Source organism: Leptomonas pyrrhocoris (assembly GCF_001293395.1).
Source record: "Leptomonas pyrrhocoris isolate H10 chromosome Unknown, whole genome shotgun sequence".
Taxonomy (NCBI): domain Eukaryota; phylum Euglenozoa; class Kinetoplastea; order Trypanosomatida; family Trypanosomatidae; genus Leptomonas; species Leptomonas pyrrhocoris.
Genome location: NW_015438369.1, coordinates 357,815 through 378,639, shown reverse-complemented (window position 1 = coordinate 378,639; position 20,825 = coordinate 357,815). Strand labels below are relative to the sequence as shown.

Below are 20,825 nucleotides of genomic sequence, written 5' to 3'. Positions count from 1 at the left end.
CCCTCACGAGCCAGACCCCCCTCCTCCCCCTTCCCAACTCGAAACTCGATGGGCGACATCATGGGAGGAAATGCAGCAAAACGCCGCGGAACACGTTTTCCACAGCTGCTGTCTCGGCCAGAGGATGTAACACCTTCTGAGCAACATCAATAAATAAATATATATATGTGTGTGACGTGGAGCCTATCTGCTATAGGGGCTTTTCTTTTCTTTTTTAGTGGCGGTTACGTACGCCTTAAATACGAGGAGAAGGAGTCCATCGAACAAAAACGCTCAGGACAGTCCGGGGTGTGTTGAACAGTTACTTAGATTTGTGTTACTCGTCAGAAAGAGAGAGAGAGGGGGAGAAAAGAAAAAAATGCCATAGCGCATGTCAACGCCACAGTTTGCCGCAGTCAATGCAACCTGCCCCCCCCCCCCACCCCACACACACACACGCAGCCACTACAACAATAACAACAGCACACAACCTCGCCTTAAGACGCAGTTATTCGCGATCGCTTCGCCTCACAGTTAAAAAACGCGGCAAACTGAGCCAATAGGGTCGACCGCGAAAGATTATTCGAACGGCTGCAACACGGTTTTACAAGACTTTTCCCTCTACTTCGCAGCCTTCTTCGCATTTTTGCTAGTCGTCTGCGGTTTCGACACCGGTCTGTCCTTTCTGTCGGATGCCGCCGACGTCACCGCTGCCTTCCGCACTTTCGCCGCAGCCGCTGAGGGCGGCGTGTCACTGCTGCGAGGACGCTTGTGACCCGCACGCGGCGGCGGCTCTTGATAGGTGTGACTGCGACCCACTTTCCCCGCATCTCCGCCCTTTCCCTTTAGATTCTTCATCGTCTTTCCTGCAGCCTTTCGAGACTTAAAGGACTTAGACATGTGTCGCTGGTGCAAAGAAGCACGTTGGAGATCGTGCTGATGCGCGTGCGCGTGGTCCTCGTCGTCGTGATCATGTCCACCGTCGTGGCCGCGGAGGTCGCGATTCCCCTTCGTTTTCGACTCAACAACAAAAGCACTCGCAGGGGCTGGAAGCAGTGCACCGCGAGCCACCTGCACCACGGCGGCGTGCAGCTGCTGACTCTTACCCAGCTGCCGCTGCGCGGAGATGCCCACCACGTGCAGACTGGAAGGAGCCAGCGCATCGTAGAACATCATGCCGCGCTCCCGCAGCGCCGCACGCACGACGCGGACGGCGTGGGCAGCCGGCTCTCGTTCCACGAGTTGGTTGATGTACTCGCGGCTGCTAGTCGCGGCGTCGAGCTCGTCGAGCTGCCAAATACGCACGGGAGAGCCCGCAGCCGCAGCAGCCACTTCCTCCGCAGAGCGCCCGTCCGCATCGCTGCTCGTGAAGGATGAAGAGACCCCCACCGACGCCGCACCCGCAACAGCAGCGTAGGCGTCCATGCGCAGCGCCCGATCGGGCTGTAGGATGAGGCGAGGGTGGAACTTCACGGCGAAGTCGAAGGCGGCCGGGTTCGAGGTGAAGGCTTCCACCTCGCCCGCCGTCGCGTTGCGGCCCTCCAAGTGGCGCAGCAGCACCGCAACCACCGACTGGGCGAGCTGCACCAAACGGCCCATAATCATCGGCCGCGGTGTCAGCACCGTAAAGGGGCTCGCCGCGGGTGCGTACGGTGTTGCGATGAACATCCCCTGCTGATCGCCCAGCTTGCGCACGAGGGCCGCGGCGGCCACCGCCGTTTTATCGCTGTCGTCGTCCGTAAACGGCAACACGAGCGGCTTGGACCAGTCGTGGGTGGCGAGGAGCTGCACAAAACGTAAGAACCCTCCAGCGGGTGTCTTGGGCGTGTTGGCGGGCTGCAGGTACGCGTTGGCCACCAGCAGCTCCACCGCCTCCGGCTGCACGAACTCGTAAAGGCACATCGCACTCATCCACCGCTTTGCCAGCCGCACGGCGTGGGAGTAGCTGTGGTGGCCGAAGGCGATCGTCTTCAAGAACTTTGCGTGCTGGGCCGTCCAGTACAGTTTCATCTCTAGCACGTTCGCCTCCGTCTCGCGCTGCAGCGCACGCAGCAGGGAGACCTCGCGGTAGTGGGCAATGTAGATACGGAAGAGGTAGCCACGGTAGATGACGTCGACGGACTGGCTCGTGCATTGCGTGCGAATCGCGCCTTTCACCAGTTCACCATCGGCCTCCGCCTCACTGCCAGGTCCACGTGCGTGCCGCTTCGCCTTCGCCTTCGCCTTCTTGCCGCTCTCCGCACTCGTCGCCGTCGCCGTCTGCTCACCAAAGTGCGCCTGCAGCGTCTTGGCCAGCTGCGCCGCAATCGCGCCCTTCATCATCGCAATCGCCTCCATCGTGTCCGGGATGGATCGGTTGTCGTCAATGCTCAGGACGCAGTGGATCGGCTCAATCGTCGGATCGGTGCTCAGCCCCGCAAAGCTGGGGTCCTGCAGGTTGTCTGTCGTGTAGGTCAGCGCCAGGTGCGGGCGGGCCGGAAACACCTCCGTGTGCCTCTCACTCGCCGCGACGACGTCGAAGGAGACGATGCGGCACGGGACGCTGCCGTGCGGCAGGTTCTGCAGCATGTGCTGCACCGCCTTGGTGGCGTCGAGCAAGCTGCGTTGCATGAGCGGGGCCGCGTCCCGCCACTCCGCCCCGATGCGTTCGGATAAGTAGCCTTCCAGGCCACCAAGCAGAACGTTCACCTCCGCCTGAGCGGCGACGTGTTTGCGCAGCGCAAACTCCACCACACGCCGCAGGACGGCCGAGGCGGAGAGGGCGATGGTCGTGTGGGTACCCTCATCCTCCGGGAAGGTCCACAGGACGCAGCGGTAGATGGCGCCGTCGCTGAACTGGCGGGTGGAGGTGAGGTCCGCCCCCCAGAAGGCGGTGAAGCGCTCCACGGCGGCGGCGTCTTCGATGGCCGGGCCACGGGTGAGGCGGTTGCGGCCCTCCGCCTCACTGGTGAGCTGCACCACGACCTGCAGGTGGTCGTCGTCCGTCTGCCACGCGGTGACGAAGCTGGCGCGGATGCCGAGGGCCTCGCGCAGCACGCGGAGGGGTTCCTCCATGGCGGCCACCCGCGGCGAACGCCACAGGCCACTCTTCTTCACGGCCGTCTCGCTGCGCTCCGTAGCCGCGGCAGCAGCAGAAGAGGAATTAGCGGACGCGTGCAGTCTCACCGTGAGGGCCACATCGTAGCGTAGCGGCAGCGGCAGGAAGGCGACGCGGTCGACCACCTCCATCGAAAAGGGGTGCTGCAGCGCCTCCTCCGCGGCGGGCCGGATGACGTGCTGAAAGAAGGCGGTGGAGGTGTGAAAGAGGATGTTGTGCACCTCGCCGGCGAAGCGCAGCACGCACATCTCGCCCTGCTCCTCCGCCAGCGACACCTTCACAGGGCGGGCGACCGCCGTCGCCGAGCCGGAAGCGAAGAACCCGCGCGAGAGTTGGACCCACACCGCACGCACCATGTTGTCCAACGACATACTCGCCGACACGATGCCCTCCTCCAACAGCCGCAGCACCATCGCAGCAATGACGAAGCCGTTTAAACCTTCTGGGTGGCCTGACGCGGCGGACATGAGCCCTGTGTGGTGCGCCCAGCACTTCAGCACCACGATGGCACGGCGCACGCTGGCGCTCGCGACGCACACCTCGTGCAGCTTCTTCAGGTAGTGCGGCATCAGGTAATCCTCCAAGATGCTGTAGCTGTAGTAGGGGTGCTTGCGCACCGCCGCGGCGTTCACTGTGCGGCCCGAAAACATGGAGGGTCGGAAGTGCAGGTTGACGAAGAAGGTCTCGTACACGGCAGGCTGCGCGCGGCGACGGAAGCGCAGTTTCAGAATGTTCTTTCCCTCCAACGCATAGCAGCCGTGAATGGGGGCCACGGAGACCTCCATCCGACTCAGGCGTGCGGCGGCCGCCATATTCGCCGCCTTGGCCGTTTCGGAGCGTCTCGAGGACGCAGTCTTCTTCGTACGCGACGACGGCACAGCCTCGCCGTCGCTGCTTTCATTGTCGCCGTCGGAGTCGGCTGTGGCGGCCGCAGCCGTAGTAGACGAAGACGCCGTAGCTGCCGCGGCGCGCTTCGTGGCGCCGCGAATGAGCTGGGCCAGGTAAGCGTGAATTTCCTCCAAGAAAGCCTGGCGACGCTCCAGGTACAGCCCGTCTTGCAGGTCAGCGGCAGAGCAGCAGCTGGCCGGGATGGACAGCACGAGGTCGGCCCCCACGCCGCGCTGCGCGTGCAGTTCTGGAAAAGGCGTGTCGTACACACAGGTGCGAAGGAGGAAGCTGCCGGCGGGGCTGACTGCGTCGATGGTGGCCGCCGCTGCTGCACTTTCATCTTCACCGTTCGCATCTGCCGCTGCTTGACGACCCTCGACGTCGGTCTCGTAGCCGCTGCTCTCGTAGTGCTGAATGAGGGCGCTGTGGATGTCGCGCAGGTGCGTCTCCACCCGCTCAACAAGCGAGTCCGACCACGCGAGGTTGTAGTTCTGCAAGGCCATTTACACCCTATGTGTGAACCAGTTGGCGCAGAGGAGGAAAGAGGAATAGTCAGAGGGAAGTGAAGTTCTCAAACCGTGTTCAAATGGAAAGCTTCGTAAACGCGCTGTTACGAAGCAGCAGACTAACGAATATGTTTGGCGAGTGATAATAATATGAGACGTTGTGGCACAGAAGTGAGAGGAAGAGGAAAGCGAAGAGGAATTGAACGGCAAACGCGCTGGTGGAGAGGGAGGAGACAACTCAAATGTGGTTGCAGTCGAAAACGCAGGTAGGCGCGGCATGACGGTGCTCTCCGAAGGTTTGCGTTCTTTACCATCATCCTTCAAGAAAAAATGAACGACAACGTTGGTGCGCGTACACACCCACAGCCCCTAAATGATCGTATTAAGCCAGATTCGTGGCGTAGAGGTCTCTAGAAAAACAATAACATCAGTAGCAAAGAAGACATCAGCGTACTGACAAGTGAAGAGAGGGAGAAAGCACGTTCGGGGCAGTTGTAGACGCTAAAGAACCTAGAGGAAAGGAGAGAGACGACGGGCTACGACTACACAATTTGGAGACTACACAAAGGTTCGCCGATGCGGAACATAGCCGGCAGCGTCGCGCCTCACACCTCCGTCGTCACCGGTCTTCTCGCACGAGGACGTCGGTGGAGTCTGAATGAACGAATCCCCACGCGAGTCACGACGCCGCATCTGGAGAGCTGCCGTTGAATGCGCTCGGTTGTGCATCTCCTCCCCTTCTTCGTCCTTTAAAGTGTCAAAGAGACAGTGGGAGCCAAAAGCGACGCGCGGCCACGAGGATGTCGGCGGAGATCGCACGTTGCCCCGAGAGCGTGGGGAGGGCGAGGGGACAGGGGAAGAGGGAGCAGGAGCAGGAGGGGTGGCGGCCTGTCTCTGACGTTGCCGCTGCGCCATGTACGCGTCTACCTTCGCCTTCACCCGCTCGCTCGCGTTTTCATGAGCTCCGGCACTTCCGGTAGGCGGTGCAGGGAGACTCGAGGAATAAGCTAAACTGTGGTCCAAGTAGGAGGCGGAGGTCGGAGAAAGAGAAGGAGGAGGAGGAGACTGTGGCTGACGCCGCCGGGCTTCCTTCATGGCGTCCTCGGCCACTGCGCTCGCTCGCCGCTCGTGCTCCTCCTGCTGATCGCGCAGCTCCTCCAGCTGGTGATGCAGGGTGCGGCGTTCATGCTGCCACTGTGCGGCTTCTTTGCGATGGTCGCGCTGCAGGTGGTCCACAAAGTCCGTCATGCGGGTGTCGTACTCGTCGAAGGCCGTCTGCACCGCCTCCAGTTCTGCCCGGTGTGCGCGTCGAAGCCGCTCTTCCTGCTCCTCCAGCAGGTGCGCCTGTTCGCGTCGGAGGCCATCGATGTGCTCTTGCGCGTGCGTGTACGCCGCTTGCCACTCCGCACACTGCGCGCCGCGCTCGGCGAGGGCAGCACGCAAACTCCGCACGTCGTTCTTCACGTCGGCCAGCTCGCGCAAGAGCGCCTCCTGAGCCTCGAGACTGCGGCGCAGGCGGGCCACTGTTTCTGATGGCCCTGCAGGCTCTCCTTGGAGCCCCTCCACATGCACTGGTGTGCGCACCGTCGCAGAGGGGGACGAGGAAGCAGCCGTGTTGTGTGCCGTGTTCGACCCTGCGCGGGGAAGGAGTCGGCTGGACACCGGCGCTGCAGATGTGTCCGTAGGACGATCATTATAGGAGGAGAGGGAGGGCAGACGTGCAGGCGGGTTATAAAGATCCTCCGCATATTTGTCCATGAGAAGAACTCGGTCCCCCTCTGCGTGGCGCTCCTGCGCAGGCGAGGTTGCCAACGGGGACGGCGTGTGCCGCGCCTCGCTGTCCCGTATCGTTTCCCATATCGTTGGCGTTTGCTTTTCCTCCACTGGCGGCATCGCTGCTTCATCCTCCATTGGAGGTGTGCGACGACGGCTTGCGCTGGTGTCCTGCGATGCAGATAAATGGGTTCGAGGCGCAGTGTCTGAAGCCTCGACGGTGGACGAGACGAGCGGGGGCGGCGGCTGTGGTGGCTCTCGGAGGGGAGCAGCACGCAGCGGTGACGGCGTGCGCCCCTCCGATGGCGCCTTGTCATTCGTCGGTGCGGCGTTGCTTGTGTGTGTGGGTGCCGCTGCGGCAGCCGGTGGTTCCTTCGCCTTTTGCGACTGCTGCTGCTGCTGCATCTGGGGCGTTGCATCCGGTGAAGGGCGGGTCGGCGCGTGCACAGGCGTGAGCGTCACCACCTCCTCTGCCGTGTGAACACTGCTCGCCTTGGAAGAAGGCGGAGGCGATCGAGACGAGGGAGGGGAAGAATGGGAAGAGGCGTGCTCCCGCGTGTGCAATGCACCCGCCTCCTGACCTCTCGCCCCACCGCTACGCAGCTTTTCGGCGATCTCCTCTGCGTTGTAATTATTATTCTTGCCGTTGACAGCGTCCCTTACGGCGACTCTACCAGCGTTGCGCACCCGAAGCGAAGGAACTTCAACGTCGGCGCTAACGGTCATTGGGGGAGGGGAGGCAACGTTGGTGCTGCGCGGCGAGGAGGGCGAGAGCTCCACCTCGTCCACGGCAGTGTTCTCGGCAACGTCACTCCCCGGCTTCTTCTGCGTCACTCCTTCTTTTTCGTCCGCGTCGCGCTCCAGCACACGCGGCACGATCGGATCGGCGCGTCGCGCCGGCGGAGCAAAAAGCAGCTCGCCCATCGCGTTTGTCGGTCCGTCTTCGTCGGGCACGTTGAAGACCGCGCTGGCCGAAATGTGCGGCGACGCACGCAGGGCCGCGACGAAGTCTACGCCATCCTCGACACGCAGCAGCTGAAGGGCCAGCGGAGCCTCCGACGCGATGCCGAGCGTGGCGATGACGGCCCACTCGGCGGGAGAGACGCCAGTGCTGCTCTGCTGGTCACTGCTGGATAGCGCGGCGCTCGGGCCTGGCTGCTGTGTCGGCGGTGCAGCACTCTTCGGGGACGCGGGGTGGGTCTCATCCACGTCCTCTTCGTACCGGTGACGAGATCTGCTGGCGCTCTTCTTTTCGGAGTCTTTGGCCCCGCCTCTGCCACGCGAGAAGACGGAGGCAAAGAAGGAGCCCGGAGACCTCGACGGTTCCTTCTTGGCTTTGTTAGGACTGGAAGGAGGTGCGACGTCGGTAGCATCGCTAGCATCGCCGCTCACCATGTCCTCGCGCGGACTCAGCGTGATCCGCTCAATGCATGCGACCGCGATGGTGCGTGTGATCCCGCCAGAAGGGAGGCAGACGTACACGTTCTTCTCCGTCACCACCACTAGCCGAGGCAGACTGCTACCGTCTAGCCCCAGCTTCAACACCTGCTTCTTGAACACGACACCATTTCCCGCCGCGGCGTCGTGCGGTGAGAAGGGCGGCCCGGCGTGTGTGCTACTGCTGTTCATGCTCGTCAAAAGAGATGGGTTTGTTTTGGCTACGTCTTGAAGTCTGAACAAAGTTCTTCGATGAAGGAAGGAGCGAAACGAAAATGCCGAAGACCGACGCTGCGGTCAACGAGCAGTCGCTTGAGTTGCTATATATATATATATATAGTAGTCTGAATATGAAATCGTTGTTTGCGCAACGTTAACTGTCTCTTCAAAAATGTCAAGTACTTCCGCGTCTATCAACGGTGCAGAGGCGCCTTCCTTGTACAACAGCAGCAATCGGACATTCAAGTAGGGCCGAGTCGATAGCCGCAGATGAACACGCCAGGGTGCGAGGTTTTTTGAGAGTGACAACGGCAGGAGTTGAGAAGAAGAGTTCGGAACAGTTCGTACGCAGGAAAAGCGGTGCTCCTCCAGCAGAAAATGTATGCCGCGTTGTAGCGCGCGGCAGCCGTCAACCATGCAGCGCCTCCAGCAGAGGTTTTACGCTTCAGATACTTCACATACGAAAGAAGCGTTTCCTTCCATCCACGGCATCTTTGCGAGTTGGATCAGAATAATTGGGTGACAAGGTGCGTGTAGTGTAAAAAGCAGAGGAGACACGCTGCCAATATGCCGTGTGGCCGCCGAGGCTGCGCTCCGTCATTCAGGCACTGCGCTATCAAGGCACCACACTTGCACACGCCCATCGCTGTTAGCGGAGACGAAAGCGCTCGTGTTTGGCCTCACCTGCTTCTCCCCAGTCGATCCCACAGCCGTTGTTGTACCAGCGTGAAACAGGGGGACAAGCAACCGAGTCAAACCGCTGGCTTTGCGCCGAACAAATGGCGGTGCGCCCGCCGCTGGTGCTGGTGCTGGTGGAAGACCACCACTCTTCTCCATGAATTCAGCGGCCCGTTGGCGCACCGATTTCTCGTTGTGCGTCACCTCGACAACGGCGGCATTGCCATCGTCGGACGCATGGCGGCTCTTTACACTCACGTTCGTTTCGTGTTGGCTGCTGTGGGTTGGTGTCGCACCCGGCATGGCGGACGGCGGAGCCCCTGTACCGTCGAGCTGTGCCGCCGTGGGGGGCTTTTCGCCTTCATTGTCCTCCGCGACAAGGTGCCACGTGCCATCCTGTGCGGCGCCAAAGACGTTCACGCGTCCTTCAAAGCCGGCGGCGACAAGCGAGTTGTCTGACGTAAACGCACACCGCACCAGCGGCAGCGTTCGCAGGCGAAGAGTGGTGTGCGTCAGACGACCGTCACCCGAAGGTGGGTTGCCAGATGCAGCTGATGGCGATGAGGTAACACCATGCAACACGTGCAACACGCTGTCATGACCCACGGCGGCCAGAAACCTACCGGAGGGACTCCAGGAGAGGTCGTGCAGCCAACAAGGAAGGGAGCAGCTCCAGTACACATGCCCGAACGGCTCCTTAGAGGTGCGGCTTCCCGCGCTGCATTCACCTTCTCCCTCACCTGCTGGATCGGAGGTCTTAGAAGTTGGCGTACTCGCAACGCCGCCGTCCACAGCTTTCATGCGCGTTGACAGAATCTGCACGGTTCCGTTAAGGAGGGCGATCGCCACCTTTGTGTTGTCCGCCGGATGCGGTACAACCGTCACGATAAGGTGGTCGCGTGGGGCGGTGAAAGAGGAAAGGAAGGACAGCGCGCTGTGCAGTGGATATTCCGTATTCTTCATTGCCTCCGTGTGCGCATGAACATCGTGCGGCGCGGGAGAGTGACTCGTGAGGTGGTGAGGCTGTGCGTTGAGCAGTATTCTGCATATCCACCACCTTTGGTGTACGTCGTAGCGGCCCACGGCGACGGTGCCACCTGCGGTGCCGACGTACACCTTGCTGCCGTGTACACTCCAGGCCACTGTGGTGGGCCGCAGCAGCACCTCGGTGCTCAGCATCACGAGCTGCGGCACCGCATTGAAAAGTCGTGCGTCATGGCAAGACGAGGACGATGCCGATGCGTTCCTCTCGTTGTCACCCGTGTCTTGTCGGCTCCAAACGTACACGCATCGATCGGCATCGCCGGACACCAGCGCACCGCCAGCACTGCTGCTCCACGACAGTGCCGTGATGGGGGCGGTGTGCACGCCTTGGATGACTTGGGTGACAACCCAATCAGAAAAGGGGCGAACGCTGCTTGCGCTCGCTCCTGCGGTCGGCACACTCGCATTTAAATCCTGAGTTCTTGCGATAAAGATGCAATGAGCGGGGTCCGCGGCGCCGTCGCGGGGGAGAGCGGGGCGGCGACGAACGACGTAAGCTGCATGCGTCCCGTCGGTGCTGAACGTGAGTGCCGTCAGCTGAAGCGTTGACGACGCGCCGCGTCCATCATCTGCCTCTCTAAAGCTGGAAGAGAGACATCGTAGGGAGACCATAATAAGGTGCTGTTGGGGGCGGGGGGATACCAAGGAGCCTGTGGTCGTCCTCTTTCTCTTGCACGTCGCAAACGTGTGCGCCGAACGTGCCGGTGCTTGCAAAGAGGGTGTTCAAACCTCTCTTATATGGGGGGTTGTAATGGCTTTTCGCGCAATGAAATACCAACAACGATGCCAGCGTAGAATGAAAAATGAAGAGGCAAACGACAGATGATGAAGAAGGAGGAATGGGGTCGGCACTTCAAGTGGACTGAGAGGCGGGGAGGGAAGGAGGTAGGTGGTGGGTGGAGATATTAGCGGAGAAAACGCATACAACACAGCTCTTGTTGTTTCTCTCTCTTTCTCCCATTCCCCGCTTTGAGAATCCTCCATATGCGAAGCCGAGTGGAAGAGCGCTCCTCTTTCATCACGTCTATTCACTACGCAGAACACAACACCATTAGGAGCTCCAGAGGGCTTTAGAAGCTTGCGGAGTTCACCTCGAAACGCCACCGCCTTCTTCTCTCTCTCCTTGCTATTATTTAACGAACGATTTATGTGAATAAGCTGGTCCCGAAGAAAAAGGACATGAGTACGTCGCATGATCCCACGAAGTGCCGTTGTTGCCGCTGCGTAACATCCTCAAAAAAAAAGGGAGGATGAAAGTCGACTGTTAGTCGTTCAGGAGAGACATGAGAAGCGCGGCATCCATCGCCCCTTCCTCTTCCGCTCCTCTCCGTTTCGCCGCGCTGCCTCGTGACGAAGCGGAAAGCGCCGTATCGTGCGATCTTGTGTGTTCGTCACCGGAGGTGCCGTCCTCGATGCTCACACCAGCGTCAGTGCCCATCATCGGATGGTGGGTGGACTTTACGGGATCGAGAAGACTCTGGTACAGTTCCGCCGCAGCATCCGCGCGCACGGCCACCGCTTCAGCGGCTACATCCTTCGCGACGTCCGCTGTCGTTGGCGCCTCTGCTTGCTTCTTCGTTACGTCGCCGCGTGCCTTTTGCCGTTGCTGCTGTTGATGTGTGATGGAGAGGCTCGGCGGCACCCAGTTTGGATTCGTACGCGGGTTGTGGTAGGACACACGCCGCAGCGCAGCTTGCAGCCCAGCCGTAGAGCCGTCGCCGCCCTTCGCTTGCTTCAACGCCACCACGTACTTTCCACACTTTTCGTAGTTGGCGGACACCAGCACAATCGATGCGGCGGGATGGCGCGCGTACACGCTACTCGTGTCGGGTGACGTCATCGATGTGCCATCTTCTTCTGGCAGACGGGCGAGGTGAAGAGCCACAGCAGCGGCGCGGGCAAACAGGTCGGTAATGCCAACTCCGTACCGCCGCGTTTCACGACTCCACGCGAGTTCCTCCTCCAGGGACACCAAGTGCACCACGTCGCGGTGATCTGCGAGAAAGCGCAGGAGACGACGTCTGCGGTGCTCGACGAGGGCGTCGTGCTCCCCCCCGCCGGGGGTCTCCCGCCACACCGGGTCGAACAGACCCGCGGAAGGCCCCTTCGCCATCGCGCCCTCCACACGACGCCCCCCGCCTTTCTGCAGCGCCAGCACCGCCGAGTAGGGGATGACGAGCACGGAGTAGTGCGACATAAACGGCATGACCCATTCATCCACGTTGGCGAGCACATCGGCAGCGAGAACAGCAATGCAGAGCCGCTCCTTCTCCGGCACGCGGATGGGGGCTTGCGGTGGCATGCCGGTGAAGGCGTTCATGCGCTGCTGGGCCACGCGGACAAGAGGGGTGAGGTACGCCTTCAGCCGCGGGTCCTGCGTCGGGTCGACGCGCAGGCGCAGCAGGGCGTGCTCGAGCGCGCGCACGTACAAAGGGTACTGCGCGAGCAGCGTCGGCTCCAATGCCACGCCGTCCGCGGAGGTGCTCAGGGCGAACGCTTCGCCTATCCCTTCAAAACTGCTATGGCCGCCGCCCTCTCTATCCACGGAGGCGGAGAGACGCGCCAGGGCCCGCAGCGCGTCCTCGTGCACGTCAAAAAGCTGCAACGCGGTGCGCGACCCTGCCGGGGCCTTCGCCACCGCCTGCATCACATAGGCGTAGGTGTGCGGCGTGGGCGTGATGTCGTAGCGCTGCGTCATGAGCTCCATTATCTCTTGCGCCTCACGCACCGTCACGGCGCTGGCGAGCACGGCGTGGAAGCTGGCACGCGATAGCGGGGCGCCGGCCTCCACGAGCACGTCCAGCGTCTTGCGCGCGTCTGCGCCGTAACCGGCGGTGGAGTAGGACAACAACAGGTTCGTGTACACGCGCGGCGTGAAGTTCGCCACGCCGCACACCTGCCGCGCCTCGTGGTAGAAGGCGAAGGCCTGGGTCGGCGCTCGGGTGGAGGCGCAGCACGCGATGAGGGCAGCGTACGTGTCAGAAGTGGGGGTGAGAGCCCCATCCCGCAGCCGGCGGTAGAGGGAAAGGGCGATAGACATGCGCTGTGGCTCCTCCGCGGCACGGCTGGCAGCGTCAATGAGAGCCGTGTAGAGGGGCACGCTGACCGGCACCGCGGCGGCGGCCTCACTCTCCACCAACAGTGCACGCAGCTCCGTAAACTCCGTCGTTGTGCGGCTGCTGTGCGCGACAGCGACGAGGGCCGCCGTGAAGTCCGCCGGTGTTGCGGCAAACCACCCCGCCGTCACGTGCTGCACGAAGCGGCGGTAGAGACTGAGGGTGGTGCGGAAGTCTCGGTGGCGCTCGTGGGCGCAGGCTTCCATCGCATAGAGGTGGTCTTGTGCGGTGAGGGGGTCGACGTGGCGCTGCGCCGCCGCGTCCACCAGCGCGAGAGCGTCGTCCATGCTAAAGCTGTCGTCCACTTCCCCTTCTGCCTCCGCAGGATGAATTGACAGGCTGCGTTGTCGACGTTCGTGCAACGCGATCAGCTCATTCAAAGCGCTGAAGGCGTGCAGATGGGCCCCGGTGATCGCGGCAAGCTGCAGAACACCACGGAGCAGGATGGCGTATGTCGCGGTGGGCAACACCCACCTCGTCGGCGTCGTGTCCGCTGCTTCTCCTTCAGCCGTTGAGGGAGAATTGGCTTCACTCCCATACTTGCCATGCGCACCTTGCTGGGGCGGTTCGTCGCCATCAAGGAGAGGGAAGGCAAAGGTGGTGTCGGTGTCTGCCGCAAGACCCGGTGCATCACCCGGCGCCCCGCGCACACCGTCTTCAATGGCATTCGAGAAGAAATCCACTTGGCTCCACAGTTCCTGCAAGGCGGCGTGGCTCGCGGCATCGCCGACGGTCTCGGCCGCCAAAACGGTGTCTCGTGCCTCTGCCATGGTCGCATGCAACACCCACTGCACATCCAACGCACGCTCCAAGGCGTGGTGAACGCCTGCCTTCGAAGATGACGCTGAGCCTTCTGCATTGGCAGGCGGCACAACGGAGAGGCGAAGCAGATCGACGAGCACGTTAAGAGGACTGGGGGCGTAGGGCGCGCGTGTCAGCTCTCGCAGAGATGAGAAGTTGCCGTGTTGAAGGCGGACGCGGTAGGCGCGAGCGGAGTAGGGGTGCGACATCGCAGGGGCCGTGCTGCAGGTGGGCGAAGAACCGCGCGGAACGCCATCGTTCAGTTCGCGCTCGGCGTTGGACACACAACGTGGGCTCTGCGGCGACGATTTCGCTCGTTGTCTTGCAGGATCGTCAGGGGACGGATCCCAGCTGCGGGAGGCGTGGGTCGACGCAAACGCGGTGGGAGGCGGGGACGCAGGGGCTAATAGAACAGACCGGCACGTTGCCTTTGAGGAGGAAAGGAGACGAGTCGAATGCCGCAGCGGCTGCAGCTGGCTGAGACGTGGTAAAGAGGAATGGAGGAGCGGCAGTGAGGCTGCCGAACACCCTGACTGAAACACACGTAAGCGGCAAGGAGGTGGCATACTGCCTTCGCTCTTGTCGTTCTGGACTGCAAAAAGCAAAAAGAAAGAAAGAAAAAACCCTGCGTCAGGGCAGCGACCGCACCGAAGAATCCGCTCGTGGCGTTGGACACCGTTTCCTTTGGAGAGGATTGTGTGCGTGCAGAGAAGAAGAAGGGAAGAGAGCAAAGGAGAGAAGAGAGAAGAGTCGGTAAAACGGCGTATTACCGCAAACAACAGCACTGTTGCCACTGCGCTGACAACACCATTTGAGACAGAAGTCCTGGCTGTTCGTTTTCTCACATCTACAGTGAAACAAACAAAAAGAAAAAGAAAGAAGAAAAGAGCAGACGCCGCGACGACCTCTATGAGTGAGTGCTGCCCGTTAGCGAAGACAAACACCGATCGCGAGTGATTTCTTTTGGAACGAGTGGTGGGCACAGACCTCGTCTATGAAGCGCCGAAGACAGTTTTACTCCCTCCTTCTCAAAATGTACTTTCTTTTCTCTCGACATGCGTTAGTAGATTTGCATGTGGGCAAAAAGTCATCACCGTCACCGTCGCACTATGCTGTATGCAACGAGACGGATCCGCGGCTGCAACGCTCATGGGCAAAGAAGTTGAAGCGCCTCGGTAGGCGATGGTGGCGCCTCGGCAGCATTAGAAAAAAAAACATAGAAGAAGAAGTACAGCGTGGCGTCAACCATTCTCTCCGGTGCCTTTTGCCTTTTCTCGCTTGCATGTGTGTGTGTGTGCGGTTCTTTACTGCGTGTGCGCCATCCCGCCTCCCTCCCTCTCCCCCTCTCACACCACTCACACCACCTGCTGCAGCACCGGCAGAAGCACCCGTGTCCAGTTGTCAGCCCACGTGGGAGCGTGCAGACGAGCCTCCAACGCCTTACGCTTCATGACACTTAGAGGAGTTGGCGTCAAGGCCACCGAGTCGCTGCCGCCGCGGCCCCCGCCCCCGTCCATCAAACTTCCTGTTCTCTCACCACCCGGAAGCCCTACAAAGCTGGAGAGCAGCGCCTCCAAATCGACGTCGCCGCGGAATACCCACCCCCGCTCGCACTCAACCAACGCGGCGGGCACGCTCACGCCGTGGCGGGCCGCACTGCTGCTACTGCCAGCCGCGCGTGTCTGCACCAGAACCCGTGTGACGCCACCCATGAGCTCCTCTATCGCGGGGTACTGTAGTGCAATCACCGGCAAACCCGCGCCGACCATGTCTACCCCCTTCATGGGTAAGTCCAGGCCGCTGGAAGAGAGATGCAGGCAGAAGCCCACATCCGCGGCGCCCACAAGCACGCTGTACTCTTTATACGACTGGGCGTAGTAGGTGCTCACCACGACGTGCGCCGACAGCTTCGCTGCTCGAACCGCCTCTTCAAACCGCCTCCTTGCGGGGCCTTTGCCGGTGATCAGCACCCACAAGTCCAGCGGGGCCGCGTTGCACTGAGCAAAGCTGCTGCTGCCATTGGTACTGTTGCCGTTGGTGCTGCAGTAGGTGCCTACGGCGTGGTTCAGGCGGTGATCCAGTCGTCGAAGGGCGCGGATGAGCACGGAGTAGTCGTCTTCCTCGGTCCAACTCGTCGAGCCGACCATAACAATTCCTTTGCGAGGGGCAGCAGCACCGGCAGTGGACGGGCCGAAAACGGCAGACGGCGACAACGGTGAAGAGGGTGATTCATGCGACGAAGATGGCGATTCCGCTGCCGCCTCCGCGTACACCCACGGCGGCGGCCCTGCGATGCCCCAGCCCATGTTTTCCAACTCCGATGCACTCACCAACGTGTAGGACCCGGCAGCCACTGCACTCGTGCCGTTGTTGCTGCTGCTGGCAGCCGCAGGGGTGCTGGGAGAGGTAGCGTGGCGCCGCAACAGCCGATCGAGCACGTCGCGGACGCAGCGTCGACGTGAGACTGGCCGGAAGAAGGACGGGGCGACGTCATAGAGCACCGTCACCGCACTCGTTGATAACGACAATGACGATGACGATGACAACGATGCTGCTGCTGCTGCTGTGGTTGTGCTCTCCACTGCTGCCTTGTGCGGCTTTCCCCTGACAAATTGGTAAGACCGAGCCGCAAGCGAGGATAGCGGAGACGCCGCAGCTGCCCGGGACTTCAGCCAGGGGTAGAAGCACTCAAGAGAATGCCGCATGGCTCGACTCACCGTCACGTTCACGTCGCCGGCGCAGAGGTGCACTTCGAACAGCTTGTACAGCTCTACCGCCGCGGTGGGTCGCCCGTTCTGCTCCAGGATCGTGTAGCCGTAATTGTGCCAGTCCACCACAATAGCGGGGTAGAAGACCCACGGCCGAATGCGCGAGGGCCGGGGCACCACAGCGCGGGGCTCTGCTCCCCGACCAGCATCATCCGCACCGTCGACGTGGGTTTCCTCTGCTTGTGCGCGAAAACGATGTGACTGCAGCCGGCACTCGCGCCGCATATCACGCATCGCATCCGGGTGCATCCACGCAGCCGGCACCACCACACCGTAGTACAGCAACATGTTGTACAGAAACGCAAAGGGGCAGACCACGTACTTCACCAACGGCACAAAGGGAACGGCTGGCGGGGTTTGAATCATGATGAGGTCCGTCACGAACAGTTGGCCGTGCCCGCTGATGCGCATCGCGGTCACCCGTGCCATCTGCACGCCAAACAGCAGCGTGAGTGCCACAAACCGGTAGAGGGTGCACACAGCCCAGTGCAGAGAGCGCAATGGAAAGACCGCCTGGAACCACTCGGGCGGCGACGGCGGACGCGTTAGGTAGCGCGTGGAGATGATACAGCCGTGGCCGGCGTGGACCGCAGGTGAGCAGACTCGCGCCTGTACATCGTAGACGGCGTGCTCCATGCCGTTCTTCGTTGTCCCCTCACGGGTCACGAAGCGCTCCGGCTGCGGCTCGCCGCTCATCAGCAGGTCTTCGCTCAGCTGATTGCCACAGTCTAACCCGACAAGCAAAACTTCGTCAAAGAGGCCGCTGCGGGCCAGGCTGGCGGCGTGGTACTGCATGCGCGGTGATCGAGCGAAGTCGCCGCCCACCATAACAACGGCGCGGCGCACCACAGCACGAGTTGCGATACGCAGCGCTGCTGGCACAGTCACGAGTCGCACTTTCTGATAGCGCTGCGGCTGTCGATGCGCGTATGGGGTGGAGGAGGAAGAAGGGAGTGTTGTCGCGTTCTGCCGCGTTGAATACTCACCTTCTGCGCTGCTACTACTGTTATTGTTGTTGCTCGCCTCTCGCTCCGGCAGAGAAGCTGCCGCGCTGCCGCGTTGTGCTACGGGCTCGGTTGATGCGCCAGTCGGCGTCGCTGGTGACGAGCGTGACGACTCGACCGACGTTGGGGCGCACACCGGGCTGCTCATGATCAAACGCTCAATCGCGCGACGGGCGTTGCTGCGACGACGACGGCCGCCGCCCACGCGCACGAGCACCGCGAGATCGAGGGAGAACCACAGCATGACGGCACACACCAGCGGGAAGCTGATCAGCCACATTAAATCTTCATATTGGAACATTATTCGTTTCCTCCTTCCTTTTTGAGGTTGAAAAAAAATATATCTCACTTCCTCCTGGCTGACGAGCCAACAACGAACCGCAACAAACAAAAACAGGCGCGCCACGCACCCCGCACAACAGAAAAGGCTCTGCAAGGGAAAGGGTATATCAGCGAATATATATATATTTAAATAGCAATGGAGTTGAGGAGTGCAAGGCGTAAATGACACAGACACAGATAGAGAAACAAAAAACAGTACACAATTTAGAAAGAAGAGTTCGTGCGAAGACAACGGCGTAGAGCGGGTTTATAGATGAACTCTGCCCGCAGCGTTATCACTTACACACACACACACACACCCATACACCATAAAAGAACACCAGAAAATGAGGTTGGTAGGCGATAACGAATCTCGCTGCTACATGAAGCACAATTGCACCAGCAATTCCACCCAGACACGTCAGGAGAGAAGAAGAAAAAAAAAAGGATTTGTATTTTTGAAAAGTTAAACGTTTGTGCGACTTTCAGCTGATGGCCGCGCTCCTTCGGCAGTTTTCCATAAGGGCTATGCAAGCACCCAAAAGCAGACCGAGAAAACCAAAAGAAGAGAAGAAGAAAAAGGCTGATTGCTACAGCACAACGGATGCAGTTCTTTGCAATGCTAGTCAAAGACTGCTTCTCCACGAACACTATTATTATCCTCTATTTTGATGCGTTTATTTAGTCTAAGTTGTCGCAAAAAGGTGGCAAAGGATGGCCGGCAGAGGTATGGGATTCTGTTATCCGCCCTGTCTTGTCTTGGTTGCGTATATAAGCAAAAAGGAGAGTCCTTTCTTTGCGTTGTTGCACTTTGCTTTTTATTTTGAAGAAGAAAACTCAGCAGCGGCAACAACAAGAATACATGAGGTGTGCAGCAAAAAACCGGTTTGATGTTGATGAGCGTTTCGAAGATGAACAGGAAGAAGAGGAGCGGGGAAGAAGTGAAAAGAAAAAAACAGAAAAGAGAAAGGAAGAGGAAGATCATGCGACACAGACCTTCAGAGTCTGGCAAGCGAAACGGCTTAAGTTCGCTCACACGCTTTTACACGTGGAGTGTCGGGAAGCTGCTGTGACAGAGCAGGCTCGCCTCCCATGGCCAACACCACCAAATGGAGAAGAAGAGCACAAGACTGCCTCACCGCCGCGCTAAGCTCTGCATGCGCAGGAGAAGTAGAGAGCAACACAACACTCAAGAATGAGGGAGGTATGCGAAAAGGTGAAGGCAGGAAAAAAAATGCGGCTCTGCTGTTCTCTTTCCGATATCTGCTACGGCTTTTCACTTTTTCTTTTGGACAACGGCGGCGGGATGGCAAGGAAGAAACAATAACAAAAATAATATGCGTTTCGCATTCCCCTGCGCACTCACCCACCCAACCCCAAACACAAACAGCGAGAGACACAGAGACACACGGTAGTTTTTATTTGCTTTCTTAAAAGAGCGAAACTCAAGCAGACGTTCCACAAAAACAGAGCAATACACCTCAAAGACACAACAGTAGAATGTTGACCACACAGACATGAGTCGAGAGAGAAGGAGGGGGAGGGGGGGGGAGGTAAGGGAACAGAGGGGAAAAGACCCCTTTTTGTCTTCGAGGTGTCTTGCATGTATTCTTTCAAAGACAGGACGGAGCGACGCAGGGAAGGTGCGCTCCACTGGTGACGGGAGGATAACTGATATATACACGCGTGTGTGTGTGCTTGGGTATGCGCATCAATGAGCCGACCGACAAACACACACTTCTCGATGAAAACGCCCTCTCAAGAGAAGAGGAAGAAGAAAAAAAGGACGACTCAATTCGTGACTGACTGCCTTCTTCTGCAAACGTCAGCAACACCACACAAAAATATAAATATATAAGGAATAGAAAGAGAACACACACACGCGCGAAAACAACAATAATAGACAAACGTGTGTGTATATGTTGGCAGAAACAAGGCAGCAAGAACGACGAAATGACCTACAGTCAACACCGAAGCACGATCAGGCAACGCCGTGATAACGAAATGCAGGTCCGCCGCGGAGGGCAGCGCAGGAAAGCAAACAAACAAAAATACTTCACTCTAAGAGTTCTCTGTGGCTCTTCTTCTTCTTAACAGCTGCATGCAGAAGAGCTGGCTGCCGGCTCGGTCTGTGGCTGGGTCAAGTTCACTGTCTGCGGCATCGGTGCGGCGTCTTCCACTGTCGCCTTCTTCGCCAAGGCCAGCTGCGCCACCGCGACAAACGCCTCCTCCACCCCGGCGCTCTCCTTCGCCGACGACTCGAAATACTTGATCTGCGGCGTTGCCCCCTCACCCGCCTCGAAGCCGGTGGTGTCGTTGTTGCTGGAGGCCTCCGCGTTCTGCTTCGCACACCACGCCTGCGCCGTCTTGCTCGCCACCTGGCGGCGGTCTTCGAGGTCGGTTTTGTTGCCCACCAGTACGCTGTCGCGACGCCCGGCCTGAATGCTGAACTCCTCCAACCACGACCCGACGTGCGCAAAGGACTCCTGCTGGGTCACGTCGAAGACCAAAATGCACGCGTCTGCACCGCGGTAGAAGGCGGAGCCGAGGGACTGAAAGCGCTCTTGGCCGGCGGTGTCCCAGATTTGCAGAGTCACCACGCGCCCGTTGATCTCCACATCTTTCGTGAGGAAGTCCGCGCCGATGGTGGCCTTGTAACGGCTGTCGAAGCGGTGGCTCACGTACTGGTGCATCAACGACGTCTTGCCGACGCCGCTGTCACCGAGGATGATAATCTTCAGCAGCTGACGCTTCCTAGTAGACATAGCTGCTGGTGGTGCTAGAGCGGCAGCGAGACACTTGTTTCGAAAACTTGGAGGGCGAAAAAGGGGGTTCGTGTTCGCTTGCAATTGAACGATACAGCAACGCTGTGCAGCGAAACACAGTAAAAAGGGTGGCAAGAGCAAATACGAATAGTAGTATTATATGTGTGTTAGTGTAGAGGAGTAAGGCGAGCACATCTGAGTTCACTCGGTGCTCAGTTTGGGTTTCAGAAGAATAAAGGGGGAGGGGAGGGGGATAACAATGACAATGATAGTAGGCATAGAGGATGAGCAGGTTAAGAAAAGAAAGGCAGCTCAACATGAACTCCTCTACAACGAGCGTCTGCAACGCAATAACAAAACTGAGTGACAAGAGAAAGAAACAAACAAAACGATCATTGCAACACATGTGATGCTCCTTTTCTTTCTTTT

The 20,825-nt window shown here is 59.6% G+C and overlaps 6 protein-coding genes across 6 annotated transcripts; all 6 read right to left on the bottom strand.

The window, feature by feature from the left end:
* Positions 1 to 600: 600 nt before the first annotated feature.
* ABB37_06181 (hypothetical protein) lies at positions 601 to 4,467 on the bottom strand (the record flags this gene model as incomplete). The annotated part of the gene is made up of 1 exon (XM_015804446.1): positions 601 to 4,467. One exon carries the CDS (start codon positions 4,465 to 4,467, stop codon positions 601 to 603), a length of 3,867 nt encoding a protein of 1,288 aa, XP_015657020.1.
* Positions 4,468 to 5,028: 561 nt separating this feature from the next.
* On the bottom strand, positions 5,029 to 7,872 carry ABB37_06180 (hypothetical protein; the record flags this gene model as incomplete). The annotated part of the gene is made up of 1 exon (XM_015804445.1): positions 5,029 to 7,872. The coding sequence occupies one exon, from the start codon at positions 7,870 to 7,872 to the stop codon at positions 5,029 to 5,031; it is 2,844 nt and encodes a 947-aa protein (XP_015657019.1).
* A 624-nt stretch (positions 7,873 to 8,496) lies between these two features.
* ABB37_06179 (actin related protein 2/3 complex putative (arpc1) (ARPC1)) lies at positions 8,497 to 10,233 on the bottom strand (the record flags this gene model as incomplete). The annotated part of the gene is made up of 1 exon (XM_015804444.1): positions 8,497 to 10,233. The coding sequence occupies one exon, from the start codon at positions 10,231 to 10,233 to the stop codon at positions 8,497 to 8,499; it is 1,737 nt and encodes a 578-aa protein (XP_015657018.1).
* Positions 10,234 to 10,885: 652 nt separating this feature from the next.
* On the bottom strand, positions 10,886 to 13,747 carry ABB37_06178 (putative mitochondrial hypothetical protein; the record flags this gene model as incomplete). The annotated part of the gene is made up of 1 exon (XM_015804443.1): positions 10,886 to 13,747. The coding sequence occupies one exon, from the start codon at positions 13,745 to 13,747 to the stop codon at positions 10,886 to 10,888; it is 2,862 nt and encodes a 953-aa protein (XP_015657017.1).
* Positions 13,748 to 14,893: 1,146 nt separating this feature from the next.
* On the bottom strand, positions 14,894 to 17,611 carry ABB37_06177 (putative dolichyl-P-Man:GDP-ManGlcNAc2-PP-dolichyl beta-14-mannosyltransferase; the record flags this gene model as incomplete). Its single annotated transcript, XM_015804442.1, has 1 exon — positions 14,894 to 17,611. The coding sequence occupies one exon, from the start codon at positions 17,609 to 17,611 to the stop codon at positions 14,894 to 14,896; it is 2,718 nt and encodes a 905-aa protein (XP_015657016.1).
* A 2,110-nt stretch (positions 17,612 to 19,721) lies between these two features.
* Positions 19,722 to 20,396, bottom strand: ABB37_06176 (putative mitochondrial rab7 GTP binding protein; the record flags this gene model as incomplete). Its single annotated transcript, XM_015804441.1, has 1 exon — positions 19,722 to 20,396. One exon carries the CDS (start codon positions 20,394 to 20,396, stop codon positions 19,722 to 19,724), a length of 675 nt encoding a protein of 224 aa, XP_015657015.1.
* Positions 20,397 to 20,825: the final 429 nt, after the last annotated feature.